Source organism: Aquarana catesbeiana, linkage group LG10, assembly GCF_042186555.1.
Source record: "Aquarana catesbeiana isolate 2022-GZ linkage group LG10, ASM4218655v1, whole genome shotgun sequence".
NCBI lineage: Eukaryota > Metazoa > Chordata > Amphibia > Anura > Ranidae > Aquarana > Aquarana catesbeiana.
Window position 1 is genome coordinate 201,092,590 of NC_133333.1, and position 26,548 is coordinate 201,119,137.

At 41.3% G+C, this 26,548-nt stretch overlaps 1 protein-coding gene across 1 annotated transcript in view; it reads left to right on the top strand.

Annotated features, from left to right (window-relative positions):
• The first annotated feature begins 2,426 nt into the window (after positions 1-2,426).
• The window catches only part of LOC141109874 (5-hydroxytryptamine receptor 3A-like), a 76,693-nt gene continuing 52,571 nt past the window's right edge, over positions 2,427-26,548 (top strand). The window contains exons 1-5 of the mRNA XM_073601131.1: positions 2,427-2,579; positions 5,544-5,588; positions 5,682-5,791; positions 21,735-21,904; positions 25,502-25,659. Of these exons, the coding sequence (XP_073457232.1) occupies positions 2,484-2,579; positions 5,544-5,588; positions 5,682-5,791; positions 21,735-21,904; positions 25,502-25,659 (579 nt within the window). The 5' untranslated portion in view covers positions 2,427-2,483. The remainder of the gene's footprint in view (positions 2,580-5,543; positions 5,589-5,681; positions 5,792-21,734; positions 21,905-25,501; positions 25,660-26,548) is intronic.

Sequence of the window (26,548 nt, forward strand, 5' to 3'; positions counted from 1 at the left end):
CATACAATGTTAGAAATGCCTGTGTTTGAGAAAAAAATTTCAACCTGCTTCTTCACATTTTCTCATTGCTATCGTCAAAAATGAATGCTAAATTGACCCCACTATTAGAAAATCAAAAGAGCATTCTGAAAACAAAACACTTTGAATAAAACTACTAGTGCAGTGATGGCAAACCTTGGCACCCCAGATGTTTTGGAACTACATTTCCCATGATGCTCCACTACACTGCAAAGTGTATGAGCATCATGGGAAATGTAGCTCCAAAACATCTGGGGTGCCAAGGTTTGCCATCACTGTACTAGTGTGTGTCCAGTTCAGAGAGAGAATGTGAGAGAAAGAGAAGGAGTGTATTGTGCAGTGTAATCAACATAAGTGCAGCGCTAAAAATATAAACATTATTGAAAGTCCATAAATAAAAAGTCGCAGGTGAATCAATAATATGAAGAAAACTGTATTAGACTTCCAGGAATCATTATGACAGTGCAATGTGCCAAAATACTCACCAAAGAGTGAATACCGTATTTATCGGCGTATAACACACACTTTTTTCCCCTTAAAATCAGGGGAAAATCGTGGGTGTGTATTATACGCCGATCCCCGCCGATCTCCGCTGTCTGTGAGGGCCGCCGACATTGAACGAGCCGAGCCGAGTGTACTGTGTACTCGGCTCCGCTCGCAGTCACGCCCAGTCCCGCCTCCTAGCCTTTACGGCCTGCCATTGGACCGGTGTTGTGTCACTCATTGGAGCCGGGCCAAGGGGTGGGACGGGGGCGTTACTGCGAGCGGAGCTAAGTACACGAGTACACTCAGCTCGGTTTGGTCTATGTCGGCCGCAAGAGGAGCCGAAGATCTCGGCGGCGGGGGCGGCGGTGGCGCTAAATTTAAAACAAATACATGCTGTAGATGGAAACTGTAAGACTGCAGATGGACAGTGGAAGGCTGCAGGAGGACAGTGGAAGGCTGCAGGTGGACAGTGGAAGGCTGCAGGTGGACACTGGGGAAGGCTGCAGGTGGACAGTGTGCAAGGCTGCATTGATGGGCATTTAAAATGTAAGTTTTTTTCCCTTAAACTTCCCTCCTAAAAGTTTTTTTACTTAAACTTCCCTCCTAAACTTGGGGTGCGTGTTATACGCCGATAAATACGGTATATGTGCCTGAAATTCCAAAATATTCCACAGTGCTCCTTAGTGACTGTAACCCACCACCATTCTATGCACTCATCAGAGAGAAAGCCTTGGAAAGCCTTAAACTGGTATCCTGAAGCTTGGCATCGTCAATAATGGCATCAGTGTGTAGGCCGTTTCCGACACATTTTGTGCAAAAGCACGTTCTCAAGGGATCTGCCTATCTATCTGCTATTCTCAAGGGAAATACCTAAGCATTTACTTTTAACATTTAGACTTGGTATGAATGGATTTCTTGAAGGAATATAACATATTCCTTGAGAAAAAAATTCCATCCTGCTTCTTCACATTTTCTCATTGCTACAGTCAAAAAAGAATGCTGATTCGACCCCACTATTAGAAAATCAAAAGAGCATTCTGAAAATAAAACATTTTGAACAAAATTCTAATAGTGTATGTCAAGTTCAAAGAGAGAATGTGAGAGAAAGAGAAGGAGTGTATGGTGCAGTGGATGGAGGAATTGTAAATAAATTGTGAGAGGCTAAAGTTGGGTTTATGAGAGGAGGGGGGGGGGGAACTGCGAAAATGGCATAGGAGATGGCTGTAATGTGCAAATGAAGGAGCCGGTATTGCAAGTGGAGGCTGCATCAGCGGATGGGTGCAATATGGGACACAGGGGTTGATTTACTAAAGGCAAATACACTGCACACTCTACAAGTGCAGTTGCTCCAGAGATTAGTAAATGGGCAGAAGCTCTGCTGACTTCTCATCACCCAATCATGTGCAAGCAAAAATGCAATTTTTGTATTTACCTTGCACATGATTGGGTACTCTTTGCAAAGTGAAGCTTTACCTTATTTACTAAGCTCTGGAGCAACTGCACTTGCAGAGTGCAACTGTACTTTGCAAAGTGCACAGTCTATTTGGCCCTTAGTAAATCCACCCCATAGAGTGCTTGCTATTCTAAACACTCCGAGGCAGTGTAGGTACAACCGCACAGACAACACAGGACACAGTAGATGCGGGAGATGGTAGAGAGCAGTAAAACACCTCTGGGAGGTGTCAAATTTGCCAATAAACAAAAAGGTTTTAATGGTCATGAAAAGGTCATTTTTTTAATACATATTAACTATTAAATATTAATAACATGAAAATACATTGGATTAAATGTACTTTGTCATCCTGATTTTTAATCACAAAGTACTCTGTGGTGACAGGGACTCTTTAATATGACTACACCATTATATTTTATTCAGAAAAACAAGTTCTTAATCATTTTATTCTTCTTACTTTTCAGCCCAACAAAACAATGGCTCAGACCTAACAAAGCCGACCCTTATAAGACTTTCAGACCACTTGATGGAGGGATATAAGAAGTGGACAAGACCAGTTCATAACTGGAGAAACACTACAATAGTGGATATTGATATTGTTATATTTGCCATTTTGGGAATAGTAAGTTTCCCTTCATTGTTTGTTCCATTTTGTCCTCTGTTTTTTTTTTTTTTTTTTTTTTTTTAATGCACCAAATCTTTTCTTTGACTTGGCAGTCCATGGCTTTTTCCTGTAAAGTTTTAGTGTGCTTGCTCATTGTTTGCGTAGCCTGTCCTCTTTGGTAAAACCACTGACCACTGAATTGTAATAAAACAAATGAATATCTAAATACATGTCCTAATAAATTCTTTAGATATAATATTCAAATTTACAGGAAACCTCATGCAAACAACACAGACACTAACCACAGGAAGAGATTGACCAAATGTAAGTCATTATTTAAATGATATAATAATAAACAAGGGAGCATAAAAGCAGTAATACATTTAAAGCATTTAGTGATTTGTTTAAGAAACAACAAATCCCTTTATTCAGTTTAGAAGGTTATGGCATGATATGAACCAGGAGGTGACATCCATTTTCTTATTTTCCATATTAAGAGATATGTATGTTTACAGATATTTACCAAATGCAAGTAAATATTTTGTATTAGTTATTTTGCATTGAATAATTGGCTCCTTACTTCTAAAATCATATTCATTTTGCATTTTTTTATCTAAATAACATTTGGTACTTTAAATGCCATACTACGCTTTGCTAGATTGCTACTAAGTCTTCCTTTTCAGGCTGTCCTAAGCCGTACTAAGAATACCAGTGACAAATATATATCTTATCGATGCCAGTTTCCCATCATTAGCTTTATTAGGATATTGAGCTTTGTAGAGTGTATAAGGTTTTTGCCACCATCCCAAATACAAAAGTCCCTCAGGGACTTTAAGGGCAGAATGCAAACAGAGTAGTTGAAATTAAAAAAACAATACCAATTTTTATTGTGAAGTATATAGTAAAGAGGACACAAGTCTAATAAAAATATCACATATAACAAACAATGTGTATATAAGAACAAACATTTTTATATATACACTGTATTACCAAAAGTATTGGGACGCCTGCCTTTACACGCACATAAAATTTAATGGCATCCCAGTCTTATGCCCTGTACACATGATAGGATTTTCCGATGGAAAATGTGTGATAGGACCTTGTTGTCGGAAATTCCGACCATGTGTACACAAATCCGACGCACAAAGTGCCACGCATGCTCAGAATAAATTAAGAGTCGAAAGCTATTGGCTACTGCCCCGTTTATAGTCCCGACCTACGTGTTTTACGTCACCGCTTTCAGAACGATCGGATTTTCCCACAACTTTGTATGACCGTGTGTATGCAAGACAAGTTTGAGCCAACACCCATCAGAAAAAATCCATGGATTTTGTTGTCGGAATGTCCGATCAAGGTCTGACCGTGTGTACAGGGCATAAGTCTGTAGGGTTCAATATTGAGTTGGCCCACCCTTTGCAACTATAACAGCTTCAACTCTTCTGGGAAGGCTTTCCACAAGTTTTAGGAAGGTGTCTATGGGAATGTTTTACCATTCTTCCAGAAGCGCATTTCTGAGGTCAGGCACTGATGTGGAAGAGAAGGCCTGGCTCGCAGTCTGCACTCTAATTCATCCCAAAGGTGTTGTATAGGGTTGCCAAAAGTATTGGGCCACCCCTCTAAATCATTTGGTGGAGGGGTATTATGGTGTGGGGTTGTTTTTCAGGGGCTGGGCTTGGCCCCTTAGTTCCAGTGAAGGGAACTCTTAAGATGATACCAAAACATTTTGGACAATGTCATGCTCCTAACTTTGTGGGAACAGTTTGGGGATTGCCCCTTCCTGTTCCAACATGCCTGCGTACCAGTGCACAAAGCAAGGTCCATAAAGACATGGATGAACAAGTTCAGGGTGAAGAAACTTGACTGGCCTGCACCGAGTCCTGACCTCAACATTCCTATAGACACACTCCCAAACCTTGTGGACAGCCTTCCCAGAAGAGTTGAAGCTGTTATAGCTGCAAAGGGTGGGCCAACTCAATATTTAACCCTACGGACTAAGACTGGGATGCCATTAAAGATCATATGTGTGTAAAAGCAGGTGTCCCAATACTTTTGGTAATATAGTGTGTGTGTATATATATATATCTATAGATATAGATATATATATATATATATATATCTATATCTATAGATAGATATATAGATGTATACTATATATATATATATCTATATAGTATATAGATATATATATATCTATATATCTATAGATATATAGATATATATCTATATATCTATAGATATATATATATATATATATATATATATATATATATATATATATATATATATATATATATATATATAAATATATATATATATATATATATATATATATATATATATATATATATACACACACACACACACACACACACACACACACACACACACAGAGACAAGCAGTAAAAAATTATTTTCAAACAGCTGTTCAAAACTTACACTTTTTAATAGATATATAGATAATATAACAACCATTATTAGGAAGCTAACAGATCCACTAGAGAGATCCACATTTTGCACTGTAGATGTGGCTTTCCAGCACTTGTGTGGAGATAGAGCCTGAAGCAAAGCGTTCACCAATTGCATTATGCATAACAAGTGAAGAAAAAATATGTTTATCTAATTGTATAAGCAGCTTTATGGTCAGGAGGGCTCAGTATAAATCAAGTGTCATTGTATATGGCAAATAGAGTGGAGCACAAAACCAACAGCCCAAACGGTACACTGAAAGTCTCAAGGAACAATGACTATGCCTTAGCCTGTGGCTGCCTCTGCACATAAAACGTACTGTGATGAATGAGTTGAATGGATCCCATACTCCCAGAGAGGAAGGAAACGTGGGATGACTTTTATAAGGTCATATACATTTTAATAGAAATGCACACGTTTATTAAGAAACTATTTTTCTTGAATTTTTGTATCAAAACATATAAATTGTCATTTAAAAATGTTTTAGGAAATTACATTTTCTTTATTTTTTAACAGGAAGAAAAAAGTCAAGTGCTGAAAACTTACCTCTGGTTTAGAGAGGTAAATACCCGATTTTCTAGTTATATTTATTTGATTTTCAATGTCATGCTTTTTATTTTTTTCCATGCTTATCTTTCTGTTTGCTTTTTCTAGTCATGGGTTGATGAATTTCTCACCTGGGATCCAACAAAATTTGACAATGTCACTCAAATTTCCATTCCTAGACAACTCATCTGGATCCCAGATATAGTGGTTGTGGAGTTGTAAGTATTGATAATAAATAACATGAAAACATTTCACATTAGTCTTTAGCCAAAAATAAGCTTATGATCTAAAGCCCCAATCACAGTCAGATAAGCATACATGCCCTAGAGCCAGGTTAATCGGGGCCCAAATATCCTACCAGAATATTTTCTTGCAAGGAACCAAAACACATGGAGGAAACCTATGCAAACACAAGAACAGTTCAATCAATACAGAGTGCATGTATCCTAGAGGGAACTGTGTTCAGGACACAATATTACAAGCCATAATGCTAACCAAGTAGCATATGCGCCTTTCTTGATAGAAATACACAAAATATCAGTTACTCAGCTCAGCAATACTTTAAGAATACGTGTACCTTTACATTGTAAAACAACCCATTCATTTTAACTACTTAAGCTCTGGAAGGTTTACCCCCCTTCATGACCAGGCCATTTTTTGCAATACTGCACTGCATTACTTTAACTGTGAATTGCGCGGTCGTGCGACACTGTACACAAAAAACATGTTTGTCCTTATTTCCCACAAATAGAGCTTTCTTTTGGGGTATTTGGGGTTGCGCTATACACAAAAAAAAAAAAAAAGACCGTCAATTTTGAAAAAAAAAACAATATATTTTTTACTTTCTGCTTTAAAACATACATAATGTAAAAAATCTAATTTCTTCATCAATTTAGCCCAATATGTATTCTGCTACATATTTTTTGAAAAATATAAGCGTGTATTGATTGGCTTGCGCAAAAGTTATAGCATCTATGAACTATGAGATATTTTTATTTATTTGTTTATTTTACTAGTAATGGCGGCAGTCAGTGACTTATAGTGGGACTGTGATATTGCGGCAGACAAATCGGACACCTAGCTGACACTTTTGACACTTTTGGGGGACCAGTGACACTAATACAGTGATCAGTGTTAAAAAAACATGTCCCGTCACTGTACTAAGGACACTGACAGAGAAGGGGTTAACTTCAGGGGCTACCAAAGGGTTAAATGTGTTCCCTGGGAGTGCTTACTAACTGTGGGGGAGGTGTTTTGACTGGGGGAAGGTAAAGATCCGTGTTCCTGCTTAGAAGAAACACAGAATCAGTACATGCCCCTCTCACAGAACAGCGGTCTGCCTTGTTTACATAGGAAAAAGAAACGGGAAAGGGGCAAGTAGTTAAATGGAGGACCAAACCATGGTATTCATATGCCATATAAACTTTATTAAAGCAAAAAATATAAATATAGAAAAAATACCCTCTAAGCACCATAAAATTGTGTTTAAAAATATGTTAAAGAGACAACATCCTCACTCTAATATTATTGGACAACCAAGGCATAGCTGTAACATGTACAATAACCGCATAATACATAAATCATGTATATTTCCATGTATCTGAGCCACGGTGGTCTATAGGTGGATTTTATCCTGAACACAGAGCCATACTTGTCCCTTTCAGGCTCGTTGTATGCTACATGTGTCAAAGATTTCCACAGATGACGACAAATTGAAGGACTAATTGTCCAGGGCTTCCTGATACCTGAGGAAATAGTACACCACTGATTTTAAACAGTAGCATAAGACTACAGCTGAATACCAATTAGTTATGCATAGATTATTAAAAGGAAGTGCTTAGGTATTAGTGCAAATAGCTTAGCGACTGTATTGCATGAAATGGGGATCCCGTTTAGAAAAATCCAGTTAAATAAAGTGTCATGGCTGTGAAATCAAGTTGAGAAAATGTCCTCCTAAAAATTATATTGAAATGGCCAGTAGACACATACATGGATTAAACTAGTCCGAGTGACCCAGATTGAGTGGATCCATTTAGCTCAAGGAAATCTATCCAATGTAAATCAGGATTCAATGTGTGTGAGATTTCTAACAGAGCAACAGACTTAAATTAAGTCATAGATGGATATGACTTAGGATGACATGATCCGCAGCAACCTCCTCCAAGCCACATACAAGTCCATAGGTTTCTGAGGACTGAAAACGATCCCTTGAAGAATGCTGCTGATGCCAGGCTCCACCTCCATGCTGACACAATCCTCCTCCTCCTCTTCCTGTGTGATAGGCAGGCCAGCAGGAATAATGTCTGAATAAAGGGGCCTTGAGACGTAAGGAAGTCCTTCTTTTCCTCCCTCTGTTCTGCCTCAAGTGCTCTGTCCATTATTCCATGCAGCGTGTACTCCAACAGGAAGACAAGAGGGACAATATCACTGATGCATGCACTGTCACTGCTCACCATCCTCGTGGCCTCCTCAAATGGTGACAGGACAGTGCATGCATCCTTGATCATAAGCCACTGGCGCGGCGAAAAAAAATCAAGCTCCCCTGATCCTGTCCTGGTGCCATACTTGCACAGGTACTCATTGATGGCCCTCTGCTGTGTGTGCAGCCGCTGCAGAATTGCCAACGTTGAGTTCCACCTGGTAGGCATGTCACAGATTAGGCGGTTCTTGGGCAGGATGCATTTGAAGGTCAGCCAGCCGAGCACTGGCATTATATGACCGGCGGAAATGCCCACAGACTTTCCTGGCCTGCCTCAGGAAGCTATGATTAAGCACTGACTACATTGTGAAACGCGTCAGCTTTCCTGCTTTGTTATGCTGTGGCATGTATTTTTATGATTATACTTAAATAAAGATCGAAGATTACTTTTGAGTGCGGCTGTCCAGGATTTCTCGTTTACCTCTCAACTACCAGCATTGCCTGCACCTGTAACTTCCAGCATGGAGAAAATGTTTGTTCCTCACAGACCTCTTTCAGAGCGGTGATATTTTTCTCTCTCTGCCTCAGGAGATCCTGTAAGCCTGGGTACCTGCACAAGAACCACTGCACCACCAAATTGAGGATGTGAGCCAAACAGGGAACATGGGTCAAGTGTCCCTGTCGGAAGGGCGGAGAGGAGGTTGGTGCCATTGTTGCAAACCACCATTCCTGCCTGAAGATGGTGTGGTGTCAACCACCTCTGAACCTGCCCCTGCGGAGCTGCCAGAATCTCTGCCCCAGTGTGGCTCCTGTCCCCTAAGCAGACCAACTCAAGCACCGCATGGCATCTTTTTGCCTGAGTGCTTGCGTAGCCCCTAGAATGCCTACGGAGCACCACTGATTCCGAGGACAAATCTGCACAGGAAGAAGGCATAGAGGAAGAAGAAGAGGAGGGGGTGGAGAAGAAAGGTGTGGCAGAATCACCACTACCAGCATTTTGGAGGCGTGGTGGCGAAACAAGCTGCAACATTACTGCACCCTGTCCTGCATCCTTCCCAGCTGCCAGCAGGGTTACCCAACCCCCAATGAAAGAAAGGTAACGTCCCTGTCCATGCCTGCTGGACCATGAGTCAGCGGTAATATGCACCTTACCGCTGACCACCCTGTCCATGAGGCCAAGACATTGCCTTCCACATGCCGGTAGAGAGCCGGAATGGCCTTCCGAGAAAAAAAATGGTGTTTGTGAACCTGCCACTGAGGTACTGCACATTCCACAAATTCTCGAAACGGGGCAAAGTCTACAAGCTGAAAAGGCAGCAGTTGGAGTGCTAGCAATTTAGCCAAACTAGCATTCAGCCGCTGAGCATGTGGATGGCTGGGACCAAATTTCTTTTGACGGTTTAGCAACTGGGGTAGGGAAATTTGCCTGCTACAATCGGATTTAGATGTACCGCTAGCAGATTGTGTGCAAGTGCTTGGGACACCTAATTCTACATCTTCATTCCTCTCAAAGCAGGTCTCTGAGAGGACTGAAGGTATAGTGGGGTTGGAGATCCCAGCTGATGAGGAGCAAGGAGAGGTCCGCCTTGTTCTTTGGTGTGGGTCTTTTAAGTACTGTTGCCAATGGACTGCATGGGAGCTCGACATGTGTCTGGTGAAGCATGTGGTGCCCAAGTGGCTGCTGTTTTGGCCACGCTTGATACGCTTCAGCCATATGTTGCAAACAGCAATGGTGTGATCTGCTGCACACGTTTCAAAAAAGGCCCACACCAAAGAACTTTTGAAAAAACGCACAGAGTCAGCAGCGCCCTGCACATGCGAAGCTCTGCGGTGTGATGCAGTCGGTTGGCTGTCCTTAAGCTGGCCCCTGGGGGGCATCCTGCCTCATTGGAGATGTGCCGCCTCCTCCTCCTCTCTTCTATCAGGCACCCACTTAGAGTCAGTGACCTCATCATCCCCTCCCTCCTCGCCACTGGAGCAAATCTGGCAGTATGCTGCAGCTGGGGGAACATGACTGCCAGTTTCTTGTCCTTCTTGGGCACCCCCTCTCTCACGTTACTGCCTTCATCCTCAACCTGGGTACCATCATTGGAGCCTTCAAAACGCTGCACATCCTCCTCCAGCATGTACCCGACACTGTGGTCGAACAGTTTGGGGGACTCCTCAGGACATGATGGTGGGGCTAGGGAAGGAGTGACTGATGCCATTGAGCTGATGGAATAGGCCGCTTTGGCAGCTGCATTGGCAGCCAAACTTGTCTTAGCCTGGGTGACAGAGGATGAGGAGGATGAGGACGGCTTTGTGATCCACTCTACCAACTCTCCTGCATGTTGTGGCTCAACATGGCCAGCTGTCGAAAAAAAGGACAACAGCCATGTGCTGAGGATGCATCATGTCCATGACCAGAACTGTTGGCTGTAGACACAGAGCCTGCTTGCCCTCTTTTAGTGGCCTGTGAGCATCTGCTTTTCCTTGGTGGCCTTCCAGACATGCTGTAAAATTGGATTAGCAAAACACCACCTGAAGTTTACTAGAAAAATTACACCAGGAATGGCCTGCAGTCAGGTATAGGCTTGACTAGACTAGAATGCAGTGAATATATATGTAGGAGACTGTATATATATCTTTATGCACTGCAGATCACTGAATTACCTGCCTGCCTGCCTGCCTGAAAGTGTTGTTGAAAACGTACACCAGGAATGGCCTGTAGTCAGGTATAGGCTTGGCTAGACTAGAATGCAGTGGATATATATATATATAGGAGACTGTGTATATATATATATATATATATATATATATATATATATATATATATATCTTTATGCACTGCAGATCACTGAATCACCTGACTGCCTGCCTGAAAGTGTATTTGAAAACGTTCACCAGCAATGGCCTGCAGTCAGATATAGGCTTGGCTAGACTGGAATTCAGTGGATATATATGTAGAAGACTGTATATATATTTTATGCACTGCTGATCACTGAATCACTTGCCTGCCTGAAAGTGTATTTGAAAACATACACCAGAAACTACCTGCAGTCAGATAAAGGCTTGGCTAGACTGGAATGCAGTGGATATATATATGTTGGAGACTGTATATATATTTAATGCACTGCAGATCACTGAATCACTTGCCTGCCTGCCTGCCTGCCTGCCTGAAAGTGTATTTGAAAACGTACACCAGCAATGGCCTGCAGTCAGATATAGGCTTGGCTAGACTGGAATGCAGTGGATATATATATATGTTGGAGACTGTATATATATTTAATGCACTACAGATAACTGAATCACTTGCCTGCCTGAAAGTGTATTTGAAAATGTACACCAGCAATGGCCTGCAGTCAGATATAGGCTTGGCTAGACTGGAATGCAGTGGATGTATATATGTAGGAGACTGTATATATATTTTATGCACTGCAGATCACTGAATCACCTGCCTGCCTGCCTGCCTGAAAGTGTATTTGAAAATGTACACCAGGAACTACCTGCAGTCAGATATAGGCTTGGCTAGACTGGAATGCAGTGGATATATATATGTAGGAGACTGTATATATATTGTATGCACAGCAGATCACTGAATCACCTGCCCCCCTGCCTGAAAGTGTATTTGAAAACGTACACAAGGAACTACCTGCAGTCAGATATAGGCTTGGTTAGACTGGAATGCAGTGGATATATATATATATATATATATATATATATATATATATATATATATATATATATGTAGGACACTGTATATATATATATTTTATGCACTGCAGATCACTGAATCACCTGCCTGCTTGCATGAAAGTGTATTTGAAAACGTACACCAGCAATGGCCTGCAGTCAGATATGGGCTTGGCTAGACTTGAATGCAGTGGATATATATATATGTAGGAGACTGTATATATATTTAATGCACTGCAGATCACTGAATCACCTGCCTGCCTGACTGAAAGTGTATTTGAAAACGTACACCAGGATCTACCTGCAGTCAGATATAGGCTTGGCTAGACTCGATTGCAGTGGATATATATATGTTGGAGACTTATATATATTTAATGCACTGCAGATCACTGAATCACTTGCTTGCCTGCCTTAAAGTGTATTTGAAAACGTACACCAGCAATGGCCTGCAGTCAGATATAGGCTTGGCTAGACTGGAATGCAGTGGATATATATATGTAGGAGACTGTATATATATTTTATGCACTGCAGATCACTGAATCACCTGCCTGCCTGCTTGAAAGTGTATTTAAAAACGTACATCAGGAACTACCTGCAGTCAGATATAGGCTTGGCTAGACTAGAATGCGGTGGATATATATGTAGGAGACAGTATATATTTAATGCACTGCAGATCACTGAATAATAGACATGTGCAATTCGTTTTGTTCTGAATTCGTTTTTTAACTAATTTCGACAAATTCGTTAATTTGCAAATATCCGAATTAACAAAAACCCATTTAACAAATTTTTCTGAATATTCATAAATTTGAATATTCGAAAATTTGTAAATTCGTAAATTCGTACATTCGCTCATTCGTAAATGCATACGTTCATAAATTTGTACATTCGCACGTTCGTACATTCGTAAATTAGTGAATTCGTAAATTCGTAAATTTGGAAATCTGAAATAATAATTAACTAATAATAACTTAACTATTACTAACTATTAAATTATAGGTATTGTAATTTCCTTTCAAATTTGGCTGCTAGTGAACATAACACATACAAATTTATCCGAAGTTACGAATTATCCGAAATAACGAATGCCATATTCAAACGAATGGAACGTAATGAATTAATAATAATAAATAACAATAATATTAATAAAAACATTTTATTATTATTATTATTATTTATTATTATTTGTTCCGTTCCATTTGTTTAGATGCAGCATTTGTTATTTCGGATAATTCGTAACTTCGGAAAAATTCATATTTGTTACGTTGACTAACAGCCAAATTTGAAAGGAAATTACAATACCTATAATTTAATAGTTAGTTACTGTTTCAGATTTTCGAATTTTCAGGTTTTTGGATTTTCAAATTTTGAATTTACAAATTTCTGAATTTTCTAATTTACAAATGTACAAATTTACGAATATACGAATTTTCAAATTTTCAAATTTATGAATTTACGAATGTATGAATGTACGAATTTACGAATTTACGAATGTATGAATTGCGATCATAATGAATGACCCGAAAAACGAAAAAAAAGAGATCTAGCTAAACTGGATACAGTGTGTATATATATATATATATATATATATATATATATATATATATATATATATATATATATATATATATATATATATATATCCAAAGCCGGGATGTATATATATAATAAATACAGGATTAGATAAGTGAAAAAGGAAGGAAAGGGATTTTTACGGTGCAATTTATTCAAATATAAAAGAGAAGGCTATATGTTTTTTTCACTTTCTGTTAAAAAACAGTTTTATTGTTTACATTAAAAGCAGACACATATGTCAATAATTTGTGACAATACAATTAAAACAGCGTGGTCAATAATGGAGGATAACATATAGGATATACGCTACGAATTCACAAATAGTCGTTATTGCATACTAGCCCGACATGTTTCGCATTAGTCGCTTTATCAAGGGGTATGCAATTGAGTAGCGAGTCATCCAATACTTTTAAATTATTCTACAAAAGAAGAAAAAGGGTTTTACATATAGAAAAAATATATTTTGCAATAATAATACAACATGAGATAAAGAATGTGTTATCACTCTGAGGCACCCATAAAGGCTTACCCCCAAAATAATTGACCCTAGGTGGACTCGTCAGAACCAGTGTATGCAGACACAGCCGAGCGGGATAGCAAGGGAGGCTAAATATGCAACCACAGGGAGCAGTCAGGAGAAGCTGTTGTACAAAACAAAGGGGTATTCAATATAAGGAGATAAATATCATTGTATAAAGGGTTAATTGGATTTGTAGAGAATATAAAGTTAAGTGAGTATCACTTACATCAAAGAGTTATTATAAGTTGCATCTGCGATCCGAGAGATGCAGTTAAACGCCAGAAATGGCAATAGCCGGAAATAGGAAAATGTAATATACGTTTGGAACTGGGAACCAGGACCTAAACACAATTTGCACAAGGATATGGTTAAAGTTTGGAATTAAGACTATGCTCCATAAAGAAAGTATTGAAAAATGATGTTGTCAATCAACATCATAACGAAAGTTTGTTCAGAGTATAGAGTTTTCAATTAACTTAAAAGGGAGAAAAGTTATAGATAAATTAGAGACTCAACCAGAGTTCAATAGGTATAGTCATAAAAATATAACTCTAGAATATGGAGCAAGGTATGGTGATAAACACCAGTCACATTACCTAGCTTAAGTCTTCGCTTGCAACCTCCGGCGCTGGCAGACATGGCTGTCAGATTAGCCGGTTTAAATACTGCTCCCCATCGAGACGGCGTGTGACGTTGCCGGCTCGATGCGGACGTGATGGCGCTACTGCGCATGCCCGGGAAGCCAAACCTCGTCGAACCTCAATCCCCACAAATCACCGCGCCGGGGGAGACAGCCGACATGCGTGCCAATGCGCATGGTAGCTCCTCCCGCACAATGATCACGCGGGGACGGAGGGGGCGGGGAATGGTTGCGATGGAAACCAGCTCTACTGAGGGCGACGAATGCCGTCGCCTGTCGAGAAGCTGGCTTGGAGGGGATGCACGGCGCGGGTTGGGCACATCAAAAAGGTGTGCCCCGGGCGTCCGTGTGGATGCGGCAGCCCCTCTATACCATATCCCAACAGGACCGGCCTGAGGTGGTCTAACTGAGAAGGGTCAAAGGGGTAATCGATCGACATGGGGGGACCACAGACCAGCCAATTTCGATCGGTGCTACTGAGGGACAACACATATTGTATCTATCAAATCATGAATACAATAAAGAACATGGTTAAGCAGTGAGACATCATTTAGACAGCAATTACACATTTACACAAATATATCAATAAGAGATAAATAAAATAAGCTAACGTGGATATTCACAAATAACAAATTATGAGAAAGGCATAGAGGAAAGGGGTAGGGGTGGGGGAGGGAAATGGGGAAGGGGTAGAGGGATGAAAGGGGGATGGTGTCAGTTGGAAAGTGACATCATTACCCATGACATGAGCAGCTTAAATCAGAGGAAGGGTCTGTAACTAAGGCATTCATTGAAACCTGGGAAGTGAGTGGCTTGGAGACTGTAAATCCAACGGGCTTCAAGCTGGAGGAGTGTCCGATCGACACTTCCCCCTCTTTCATCTAGTGGTATATGTTCCAAAGCATAGAACTTTATGGTTCTGGGATTGAAGTTGTGATATAATCCTACATGTCTGGCAATGGCTGTGTCCATTTGTTTTTTTAAGATTGGCTTTATGTGATCTCTAATTCGTTTGTATAGTGGTCGTTTTGTTTTACCCACATAGAATCCACCGCAGATACATTGAGCTAAATAGACTATGCCTGGAGTTTGACATGTAGCCTTAAATTTTATTAAATGCCATTGACCATTGGGAAGTGAGAATTGTGATGTATTTTCCACATAGGGACATATGTCACATCTGCCACACGGGGAGATACCTGTGTGGGAAGGGTTATTGTTAATTGAGGTGTCTTGGAAATGACTATGGACTAGACGGTCCTTCAATGACGGGGCACGTCTGTAGGTTATTTCAGGAAACGAATTGATGTGTCTGCTGACAGCTGGGTCAGCAGACAAGAGAGGCCAGAATTTTGTTATAATGTTTCTAATTTTTTTATGTTGACCAGAATAGCGAGTGATCAATCTGACCGTGTCAGATTTTTTTGAGTGTTTTTTTAAAAATCAGATTGATCACTCGCTATTCTGGTCAACATAAAAAAATTAGAAACATTATAACAAAATGTCCCTATGTGGAAAATACATCACAATTCTCACTTCCCAATGGTCAATGGCATTTAATAAAATTTAAGGCTACATGTCAAACTCCAGGCATAGTCTATTTAGTCTATTTAGCTCAATGTATCTGCGGTGGATTCTATGTGGGTAAAACAAAACGGGTAAAACAAAACGACCACTATACAAACGAATTAGAGATCACATAAAGCCAATCTTAAAAAAACAAATGGACACAGCCATTGCCAGACATGTAGGATTATATCACAACTTCAATCCCAGAACCATAAAGTTCTATGCTTTGGAACATATACCACTAGATGAAAGAGGGGGAAGTGTCGATCGGACACTCCTCCAGCTTGAAGCCCGTTGGATTTACAGTCTCCAAGCCACTCACTTCCCAGGTTTCAATGAATGCCTTAGTTACAGACCCTTCCTCTGATTTAAGCTGCTCATGTCATGGGTAATGATGTCACTTTCCAACTGACACCATCCCCCTTTCATCCCTCTACCCCTTCCCCATTTCCCTCCCCCACCCCTACCCCTTTCCTCTATGCCTTTCTCATAATTTGTTATTTGTGAATATCCACGTTAGCTTATTTTATTTATCTCTTATTGATATATTTGTGTAAATGTGTAATTGCTGTCTAAATGATGTCTCACTGCTTAACCATGTTCTTTATTGTATTCATGATTTGATAGATACAATATGTGTTGTCCCTCAGTAGCACCGATCGAAATTGGCTGGTCTGTGGTCCCCCCATGTCGATCGATTACCCCTTTGACCCTTCTCAGTTAGACCACCTCAGGCCGGTCCTGTTGGGATATGGTATAGAGGGGCTGCCGCATCCACACGGACGCCCGGGGCACACCTTTTTGATGTGCCCAACCCGCGCCGTGCATCCCCTCCAAGCCAGCTTCTCGACAGGCGACGGCATTCGTCGCCCTCAGTAGAGCTGGTTTCCATCGCAACCATTCCCCGCCCCCTCCGTCCCCGCGTGATCATTGTGCGGGAGGAGCTACCATGCGCATTGGCACGCATGTCGGCTGTCTCCCCCGGCGCGGTGATTTGTGGGGATTGAGGTTCGACGAGGTTTGGCTTCCCGGGCATGCGCAGTAGCGCCATCACGTCCGCATCGAGCCGGCAACGTCACACGCCGTCTCGATGGGGAGCAGTATTTAAACCGGCTAATCTGACAGCCATGTCTGCCAGCGCCGGAGGTTGCAAGCGAAGACTTAAGCTAGGTAATGTGACTGGTGTTTATCACCATACCTTGCTCCATATTCTAGAGTTATATTTTTATGACTATATCCAAACTTTAACCATATCCTTGTGCAAATTGTGTTTAGGTCCTGGTTCCCAGTTCCAAACGTATATTACATTTTCCTATTTCCGGCTATTGCCATTTCTGGCGTTTAACTGCATCTCTCGGATCGCAGATGCAACTTATAATAACTCTTTGACGTAAGTGATACTCACTTAACTTTATATTCTCTACAAATCCAATTAACCCTTTATACAATGATATTTATCTCCTTATATTGAATACCCCTTTGTTTTGTACAACAGCTTCTCCTGACTGCTCCCTGTGGTTGCATATTTAGCCTCCCTTGCTATCCCGCTCGGCTGTGTCTGCATACACTGGTTCTGACGAGTCCACCTAGGGTCAATTATTTTGGGGGTAAGCCTTTATGGGTGCCTCAGAGTGATAACACATTCTTTATCTCATGTTGTATTATTATTGCAAAATATATTTTTTCTATATGTAAAACCCTTTTTCTTCTTTTGTAGAATAATTTAAAAGTATTGGATGACTCGCTACTCAATTGCATACCCCTTGATAAAGCGACTAATGCGAAACATGTCGGGCTAGTATGCAATAACGACTATTTGTGAATTCGTAGCGTATATCCTATATGTTATCCTCCATTATTGACCACGCTGTTTTAATTGTATTGTCACAAATTATTGACATATGTGTCTGCTTTTAATGTAAACAATAAAACTGTTTTTTAACAGAAAGTGAAAAAAACATATAGCCTTCTCTTTTATATTTGAATAAATTGCACCGTAAAAATCCCTTTCCTTCCTTTTTCACTTATCTAATCCTTATCTGGGATGAGGTGCCTACTTTAAGGGTGTTTCCCTTTCCGAAACCACAAACCTGTATAAAATATAATAAATACACTGCAGCTAACTGAATCAACTGCCTGCCTGAAGTATATTAGAAACAGTACAGCAGGAATGGTCTGCAGTGAGATCTAGCTAAACTGTATGCAGTGGAAATATATATATATTCCAGTCTGACTGTATATATATATATATATATATTAAATACACTGCAGCTAACTGAATCAACTACCTGCCTGAAGTATATTACAAACAGTACAGCAGAAACGGTCTGCAGTGAGATCTAGCTAAACTGGATACAGTGTATATATATATATATATATATACACAAACCCAGGATGTATATATATACTAAATACACTACAGCTAACTGAATCAACTACCTGCCTGAAATATATTAGAAACAGTACAGCAGGAACGGTCTGCAGTGAGATCTAGCTAACTGAATAAACTGCCTGCTCAAAGTAAATGAAATTACACTCTCTCTCTATCTCTCTCCGCCAGCAACACACTACACAAGGCCGACGTGCAGGCAGCCTTATATAGTGTGGGGCGTGGTCTTAACCCCCTGAGCCATAATTGGCCAAAGGCACCCTGCCTTTGGTCAATTATGGCTCTCTTTGCTGACGGTGCTGTGATTCGCTAAAGCATGCGGGTCATAGTGCATGCTTGGCCAATCATCAGCCAGCAATGCACTGCGATGACGCAGTGCATTATGAGGCGTGACGCGCCGCTCGAATTTGGCACGAACGCCCCATAATGTTCGACTTGAACTCGAAGCTCATCCCTAGTAGCATACAACCAGCCCTGAAAGGGACAAGTATGGCTCTGTGTTCAGGATAAAATCCACCTATAGACCATCGTGGCTCAGATACATGGAAATATACGTGATTCATGTATTATGCGGTTATTTTACATGTTTATAGCTATGTCTTGGTTGTCCAATATTTTAGAGTGACGACGTTGTTCTCTTTTTTAAACACAATTTTATGGTGCTTAGAGGGTATTTTTTTTTATCTTTATATTTTTTGCTTTAATAAAGTTTATTTGGCATATGAATACCATGGTTTGGTCCTCCATTTAACTACTTGCCCCTTTCCTGTTTCTTTTCACAATTTTTTGAACTAATTGCCTAAGTTGTGGAGGTAACCCATCTATACTAGAGGAATTGGTTTCTTTTTTGCCCCCAAAAAATCAACAGTAGTTTGAGATCCATCTTTTAAGTTTGTTTTCTACCTACATAGGGAGATGGCCGTTCTGCCTGTCTCCTGAACAATCGGTGGGTCCCGGTAGACATTGCATCTGCCAGACCGCTGGTTGGCTCCTGCGCGTGCCCCAGACCCAGAAGTGTCAGATCACGTACTAGGTATGTGATCTGGCACAGAGCAGCTGCACTGCTGCAGTATATGTGCATGGGGCGGTCCACATGTGGCCAAAGTGGCTATTTTCTCTCAAATAATAATATAAGACAAAACCTGCCTTGTCTGTTTCTATTTGTTGCCTATTCAAGCAATCGCATACTGTGTTGACATTAGCCAACTCTACAATCACATACCTGAAGTCTGTATTTGGAATACTTTGGGAATAATTGGGACTATGGGGTTGGAAGGGGGAAGGGAAATGTAGGGCTGTGTTTTTGAAGTGTTTTTGTCTACTTTGAATTGATATTGTATTAAACTTTTAACACAATGCGGTGTGGTTCTGTGAAAAAAAGTACTAAACTATAGTATGAAACTGCTTTGACACTGACCAGGTGGTGCAAAGTTAAGGGTTTTAGCTTTTTTAAGAGTAGTCTTTTCTACAGCTTTTAGATTTGTTGTGGCTGCTACTTTCACTGGTCAATTCAGGCTTCTTACTGCTGGATAAATAAAAATTAGCTGTTGCAGCCAAATCTTTAAAAATAGCATTTATTTCAAATTGCAAATAAACAGATTGGGGCTCTGCTGCTATTTACAAAAATCAATTACACATCCATTGTGATGCCACAATATGGTGTCACTAACACTGTCTGTGAGGATTGTATAGTTACCTAACACTACATACAACTTAAAGGCATCTCCCATGGTTAAAGTACACAAAATTGGCCTTTTTAGGCATGTACAAAGTAACAAAACTATATTTAAAAGACTCAATGTCAAGTGCATTGTACATGGAGCAATTTAAAAAAAGAAAGCAGTGCTTGTACATAAAGCATTATGGCCGATATAGTATATTACTAATTTGTCACCATGTTCTCTCTACTACCCGATAATCCCATATGCTCTCTTGACCTCATTGGATAAACCATCCATTTTCAATTTCTTGAATGAAATCTGGTGACCAAAAACACTTATCAGCCACTTGCATATGATCACCTGGATAATCTACCACTTGACCTTGATGAAGAAGGTGCTTCTAAACACATTGGACTATTCCCATTCAAGAAAATTGGTGGTTTATCCAGTTAGACCAAGAGTACATATGGGAATATTGGGTAGTAGAGGGGACACGGTGACATATCCATAATATACATCAGCCATATCGTTTTATGTAGAAGCACTGTTTTCTTTTTTTTTATTGCTTCATGTACAATAAAACTGATATTGATATAGTCTTTTCATTGTAGTTCTGTTACTTTGTACATGCCTAAAAAGTCCCCATTTTGTATACTTTAACAATGTGTAGAATCTAAAGGATGCTGGTATGACACAGCACATCATCTCTGATACAGCCCATGGAATAAAGACACCTCCCAATCAGGTAATTGAACAGATGGCTATTTTTCTCATGTCAAAGTTGTATTAAAGGTGGGTCTTTTCAACATTTTTATTTTTGTTTTTTCATTGGTACATGTCTTCCATGGCCAGCTTCCCATGTACTTTTTGACAATCCCTTTCCTAATAGCATTGAAAATGGGCAGAACTGATTTTTAAGAATCACTCCCTCCCCTTAGATTCCAATAGGGATTTAAGTTTACAATATTTAGACTTCATGACGGGTTCAACAAAATGTCCCATGAACCAAACCCAGACATAATTGCTTATCTCTAATGACCATTTAGGTCGCAATTTGTGATCAATCTAGCTATGAGTGAACCCAAACAAATGATCTCTCGCCCATTAAAAATTGAATGATGCCACACACAGTATTGTTCCACATATTTTGATCTGGAAATATTGATGAAAATGCAATCTATCAGTTCATAGATGGAAGTGATCTATCAAAATCAATGATTTAGTTGATCTGAATTTTGATTTGTGCTCTGACACACATGCAGAACTTTGATCAATATGAAGCAATCAACTGAATCGTGCCATGGCAGATTGACTTGGCAAAGTTGCAATTATTCAAAAGCTCACTAAATTGATCCTATAGAGGGTTTTTGGCTTTCAATCTTTATTCAATTTGATCAGGTTAGTAGCATTGCATGATCCATTGAATGGTTGTTGTTGTGTTCGTGGCCAGTGGCCACCATTATGGAACTATCATAATCACAGCAACTAATCATATTCAAACTCTCAGATTCCAACTGTCATTTTTGAGAGCAGACTTGAAGCTAATTGGTATCTGTTGGGGAAAGACAGTTCTCAGTAAGGACATATTTTACAAAACTGAGTGGATTGTGTCTTCAGAACTTCAGGACATATAGGCAATATTTTGATATGCTTTTCACCTATTGATGTGGTGATTGTCGGGGTGCCTATAATAAAAGTTTATTCCTTTCTATTCAGTGTTGAAACAGCAATGGCTTTAGATATTCCTTATGTGTATGTGGATTACCGAGGAGTAGTAAAAAACCAAAAACCCTTGGTTATATCAACCGCTTGCAGCCTCAATATCTACTATTTCCCATTTGATATACAAAGGTGCTCCATCTCCTTTACCAGCTGGCTTCACACACGTATGTAAAAAATATTTTCCATTTAGAATAAGCAGTACAAAATAATACAAACTCATAAGTATGTCTTATTCCTTTGTACATACTAGATAAGCCTGGATGTATATTTTTGGGTGTATCAAGGTATTTTTAGATACTAGATCCAGTGGCGGCTGAAGTTTTAGGATGAGGGTCGCCAGACCACGCCCTTCCTTTTTGACCCCTCCCACTTGACAAAATAGGCATGGTTTTGGCAAAATAGTGGGTGTGACTTAAAGGGGTGTGGTTAGCGTCTGAGATGAACGAGGGATGGAGGAAGAGGGGGGGAGAGAGGGATGGAGGGACAGCAGGACCAGATCCTACACAACAATAAAAATATGTGTATTCCAGAAAGTTTAACAATCAGCAGATAAAGATACTCCAAACACCTGGTGTTAGCACTTCAATCATCCCGGCACCATGGTTGTTATTGCGTCAGGACGATTGAAACGCATTATTCCTATTATTAGATTGTAATATAAAATGAAATTATTATTATATCATATTACTCATATAACTCACCATTATGCAGAATCATTGGGAGCCCTGAGCGTGTCACCTGCCATGTCGCCTGCCACCAGATGCCATCAGGTGCCCCCAGCAGAGTCCGTCCTTACATCAGGTGCCCACAGCGGAGTCCCTCCTTACATCAGGTGCCCCCAGCAGAGTCCCTCCTTACATCAGGTGCCCCCAGCAGAGTCCCTCTTTACATCAGGTGCCCCCAGCAGAGTCCCTCCTTACATCAGGTACCCCCAGAAGAGTCCCTCCTTACATCAGGTGCCCCCAGCAGAGTCTGTCCTTACATCAGGTGCCCCAGCAGAGTCCCTCCTTACATCTGTGTCCCCAGTGGAGTCTCTCCTTACATCTGTGTCCCCATCAGCAGAGCTCCTCCTTACATCTGTGTCCCTATCAGCGGAGCCCCTCCTTACATCTGTGTCCCCATCAGCAGAGCCCCTCCTTACATCTGTGTCCCCATCAGCGGAGCCCCTCCTTACATCTGAGTCCCCATCAGCGGAGTCCTCCTTACATCTGTGTCCCCATCAGCGGAGCCCCTCCTTACATCTGTGTCCCCATCAGCGGAACCCCTCCTTACATCTGAGTCCCCATCAGCGGAGTCCTCCTTACATCTGTGTCCCCATCAGCAGCAGAGTCCTTCTCACATGTGTCCCCGGCAGCAGAGCAGAGTCCTCCTCACATGTGTCCCCATCAGCAGAGCAGAGTCCTCCTCACATGTGTCCCCAACAGCAGATCAGAGTCCTCCTCACATGTGTCCCTGGCAGCACAGCACTCATTCATGCCACGTCTGTCTCTCTCCCCTTCAGCAGCAGCAGCTAGTTCCCAGCTTTCTCCGTGTGTTCAGTGGAGAGGGGAGGGGCCTCCCCTCTTCACTGAACACAAGGGGATTAGTCCCCATGGTGGCAGTGGCCATCTTTTTGTAGCCCGTTGGAAGTGACGTTGTTCTCACACTGAGAACAAACCACCCGGCCGTAGTGCTACACTACGGGCGCCGGGCGGAAGCTGTTCCGTGCGATGGACTGCACCACAAAGCAGCCATCAGGTGCCCCCAGCGGAGTCTGTCCTTACATCAGGTGCCCCCAGCGGAGTCCGTCCTTACATCAGGTGCCCTAGCGGAGTCCATCCTTACATCAGGTTCCCCAGCGGAGTCCCTCCATACATCAGGTGCCCTCAGCAGAGTCCCTCCTTACATCAGGTGCCCCCAGCAGAGTCCCTCCTTACATCAGGTGCCCCCAGCAGAGTCCCTTCTTACATCAGGTGCCCCGTCAGAGTTTCTCCTTACATCAGGTGCCCCCAGCAGAGTCCCACCTTACATCAGGTGCCCCAGCAGAGTCTCTCCTTACATCAGGTGCCCCCAGCAGAGTCCCTCCTTTCATCAGTATCCCCAGTGGAGTCTCTCCTTACATAAGGTGCCCCCAGCAGCAGAGTCCTCCTCACATCTGTGTCCCCATCTGCGGAATCCCTCCTTACATCGGTGGCCTCCCCTCTCCACTGAACACAAGGGGATTAGTCCTCACGGTGGCCATCTTTTTGTAGCCCCCTGAAAGTGATGTTGTTCTCACACTGAGAACAAAGCACCCGGCCGTAGTGATACACTACAGGCGCTGGGCGGAAGCTGTTCGGTGCAATGGACTGCGCCACAAAGCAGCTCCAAACCCCGCCAATGAAGTGCCTTGTTTGCAATCTCGTGATTGCATAGACGTGGCACTTCCCATTGTGCACTGTGTCTGGTGCCCAAAAACAGTGCACTTAAGGACTTTTTTTTTTTTAAAGGGCCATGTTGAAAAAAAATGTTTTCATAGCTTTTGTGACTGCCTGGGGGGGGGCGGTGCCCTGGCGCCCCCTATGGACGGGCCACCACTGACTAGATCCATGCTAACAACCAATAAGCCATGTCTTGTGTACTGGTGCTGCCATTGCTTACTTCCTTCTCAAAATGCTAGTTAACTGGCTGTTATGCTAACTCTTTGGATTGAATGCTTTCAGATTTGCTGTCCTGATATAAGTATGCTGATCAGGAAAGTCAGAGAGAAGTTAGAATCCTTATCTACACACCTGTTTCTATTCGTTAAGTATAAAGGCTTAGCATTATAGCCAAGCAAAAATTATTTTTAGAAGGGAAAAACAGCAATGGCTGCCTTTGCGTTTCTCTGATGACAGATTTCCTTTAGACCCCTACTATTTGAAGATATATTTTTGGTGTTGGTCATTTTCAGCACATTTCTCAAATGAATGACCTTGTAGCCCCCCTCTGAAAAGAAAAGAGCTAACACGCCCCTTATAAACACTTAACCAAACTCCTAAATTGATCCCTTAATGCATTGCCCATCACCACTTGAAATGAAACTAAATTCACCAACTTAACTGTTTCCCAAAACAGTTCAATTCAAGAAATGGTTATCCCCAGCCTAGAAGGCATAGATAGCAAACACAATATTGTTAGAAACCCTCTCTCACTCTACTAAAACATGTTTTTGTTTTTGTCTGTACCCCTGTTGGAGATATTTTGTGTCACTTTTTTCTTCATAACAATTTTTGAATTACAAATGTCCATATATTGTAAAGAAAATCTGAACTTTGCAAGTTGTGCTCAAAAAATCGTAACTGGGGATCTTATAACTGACAGCGAATATTCAAGCAGCAGCAAAAAAGTACAGATTTAACAAATGGATGAAGCAAAAGCAGGAAGATCCTTGCACTGCAGGTCCTCAGGCACTGCTTCCCCTCCATGAAGGAGAAGAGTGAAGTTTACTGAAGACATTACCAAATCTCATAAAAGTAGCAATCTGAGGCAGTGGTGTGTTAGATGATCATACATTGTAGATGTGCAGCTATGAAGCTTTAGGCACAGGAATGCCAAGGCACAAGAAAACACTGCTAGTTTTAGGAGCAATTTTATACATTTTTCTTGGTATTTCTTAGACACAATTAACTTCTCCACGTACTCCCTGTGAACAAAATTTCACTGAGTTTGGGTCCACTTTAATTAATCTATGCGAATTGGTTTTATGTGTAATAGTACCAAATGTTATACATAACCTTAAATGCTGCTTTGCTTATCTTCAGTTGAAGATGTAAATTTAGATCTTGCGGAAAAAAAAAGTGAGCCGAAGCAATTCAAGAGTAAGTACATGAGTGACGGTGAATGGGATCTTATCAATGTTTCCTCCGGTTACAGAACTCTCAAAGATCGTGGAACAACCTATGGATTTGTAGAATATATTGTAAGTATGAAGTAGTTTCAACTATTGATAGATAAAAGGAAACTTTTTGCTCTAAAATACAATCCCCAAACTAAACAGAAAGATACAAATGAAAACAAATTAAACCAATCCCCAGCTTCTACACTGAAATTAGGTCAAGTCCACTTGATGCACACCACCACAGGACAGAGTCTGGTGACATCACAGAGGGGTGGAGATTCAGCAATGAACTACAGTGGTATCACGTACCTGGTGAAGGTTGTGGAGCCCTCTCTTGCACCTCCTGTTCAAAACTCCTGAAGGTGAAGATAGAGCGTGTGAGGGCATGGAGTAGCATGAGTGCTAGAGTAGCTGGCTGGTAATGTCCGCTCATTAGGCCGGTAGAGCTGGTAGTCACAGTCCTCAGAACAGGATGCAGAAGCAGCTTGGCACCAGAGCAGAAGATAGAAGCAGGACCAGGAGACAGGCAGTGGTCAGCGACAGCCAGACAGCCAGCGACCAATTCAGCAGGCAGAGCAAATCCAGGAAGTAGGTCAGGGTTGGTAACAGCCAGGCAAAGCAGTGCAAAAATAGCAGGCAAAGACAAGTCCAGTAAACAGGCTGTGGTCAGAATAATCAAAATGAACACAATGGAGGCCAGTGAAGTCCTAGGGGAAGCCATATTATACACAGGTAAGCAAGGTACAGCAAATCAGGTCTCAGGAACACAGAGACAAGCTGAAGACCATTCAACATCTACTCATAGTGACAATCCAGTTTAAATGGGCCACTGGGTGCCAAGTGCGCATGCTAATTGGTATGAGCACGTGAACGTGCATGACAAACTGGAATAATACATCTAACATTGCCCCTTTGTTTAGAAGTATGAGCATGTGGGCAATGCGCCCAAGCATGAGCATGAGTATGAGCA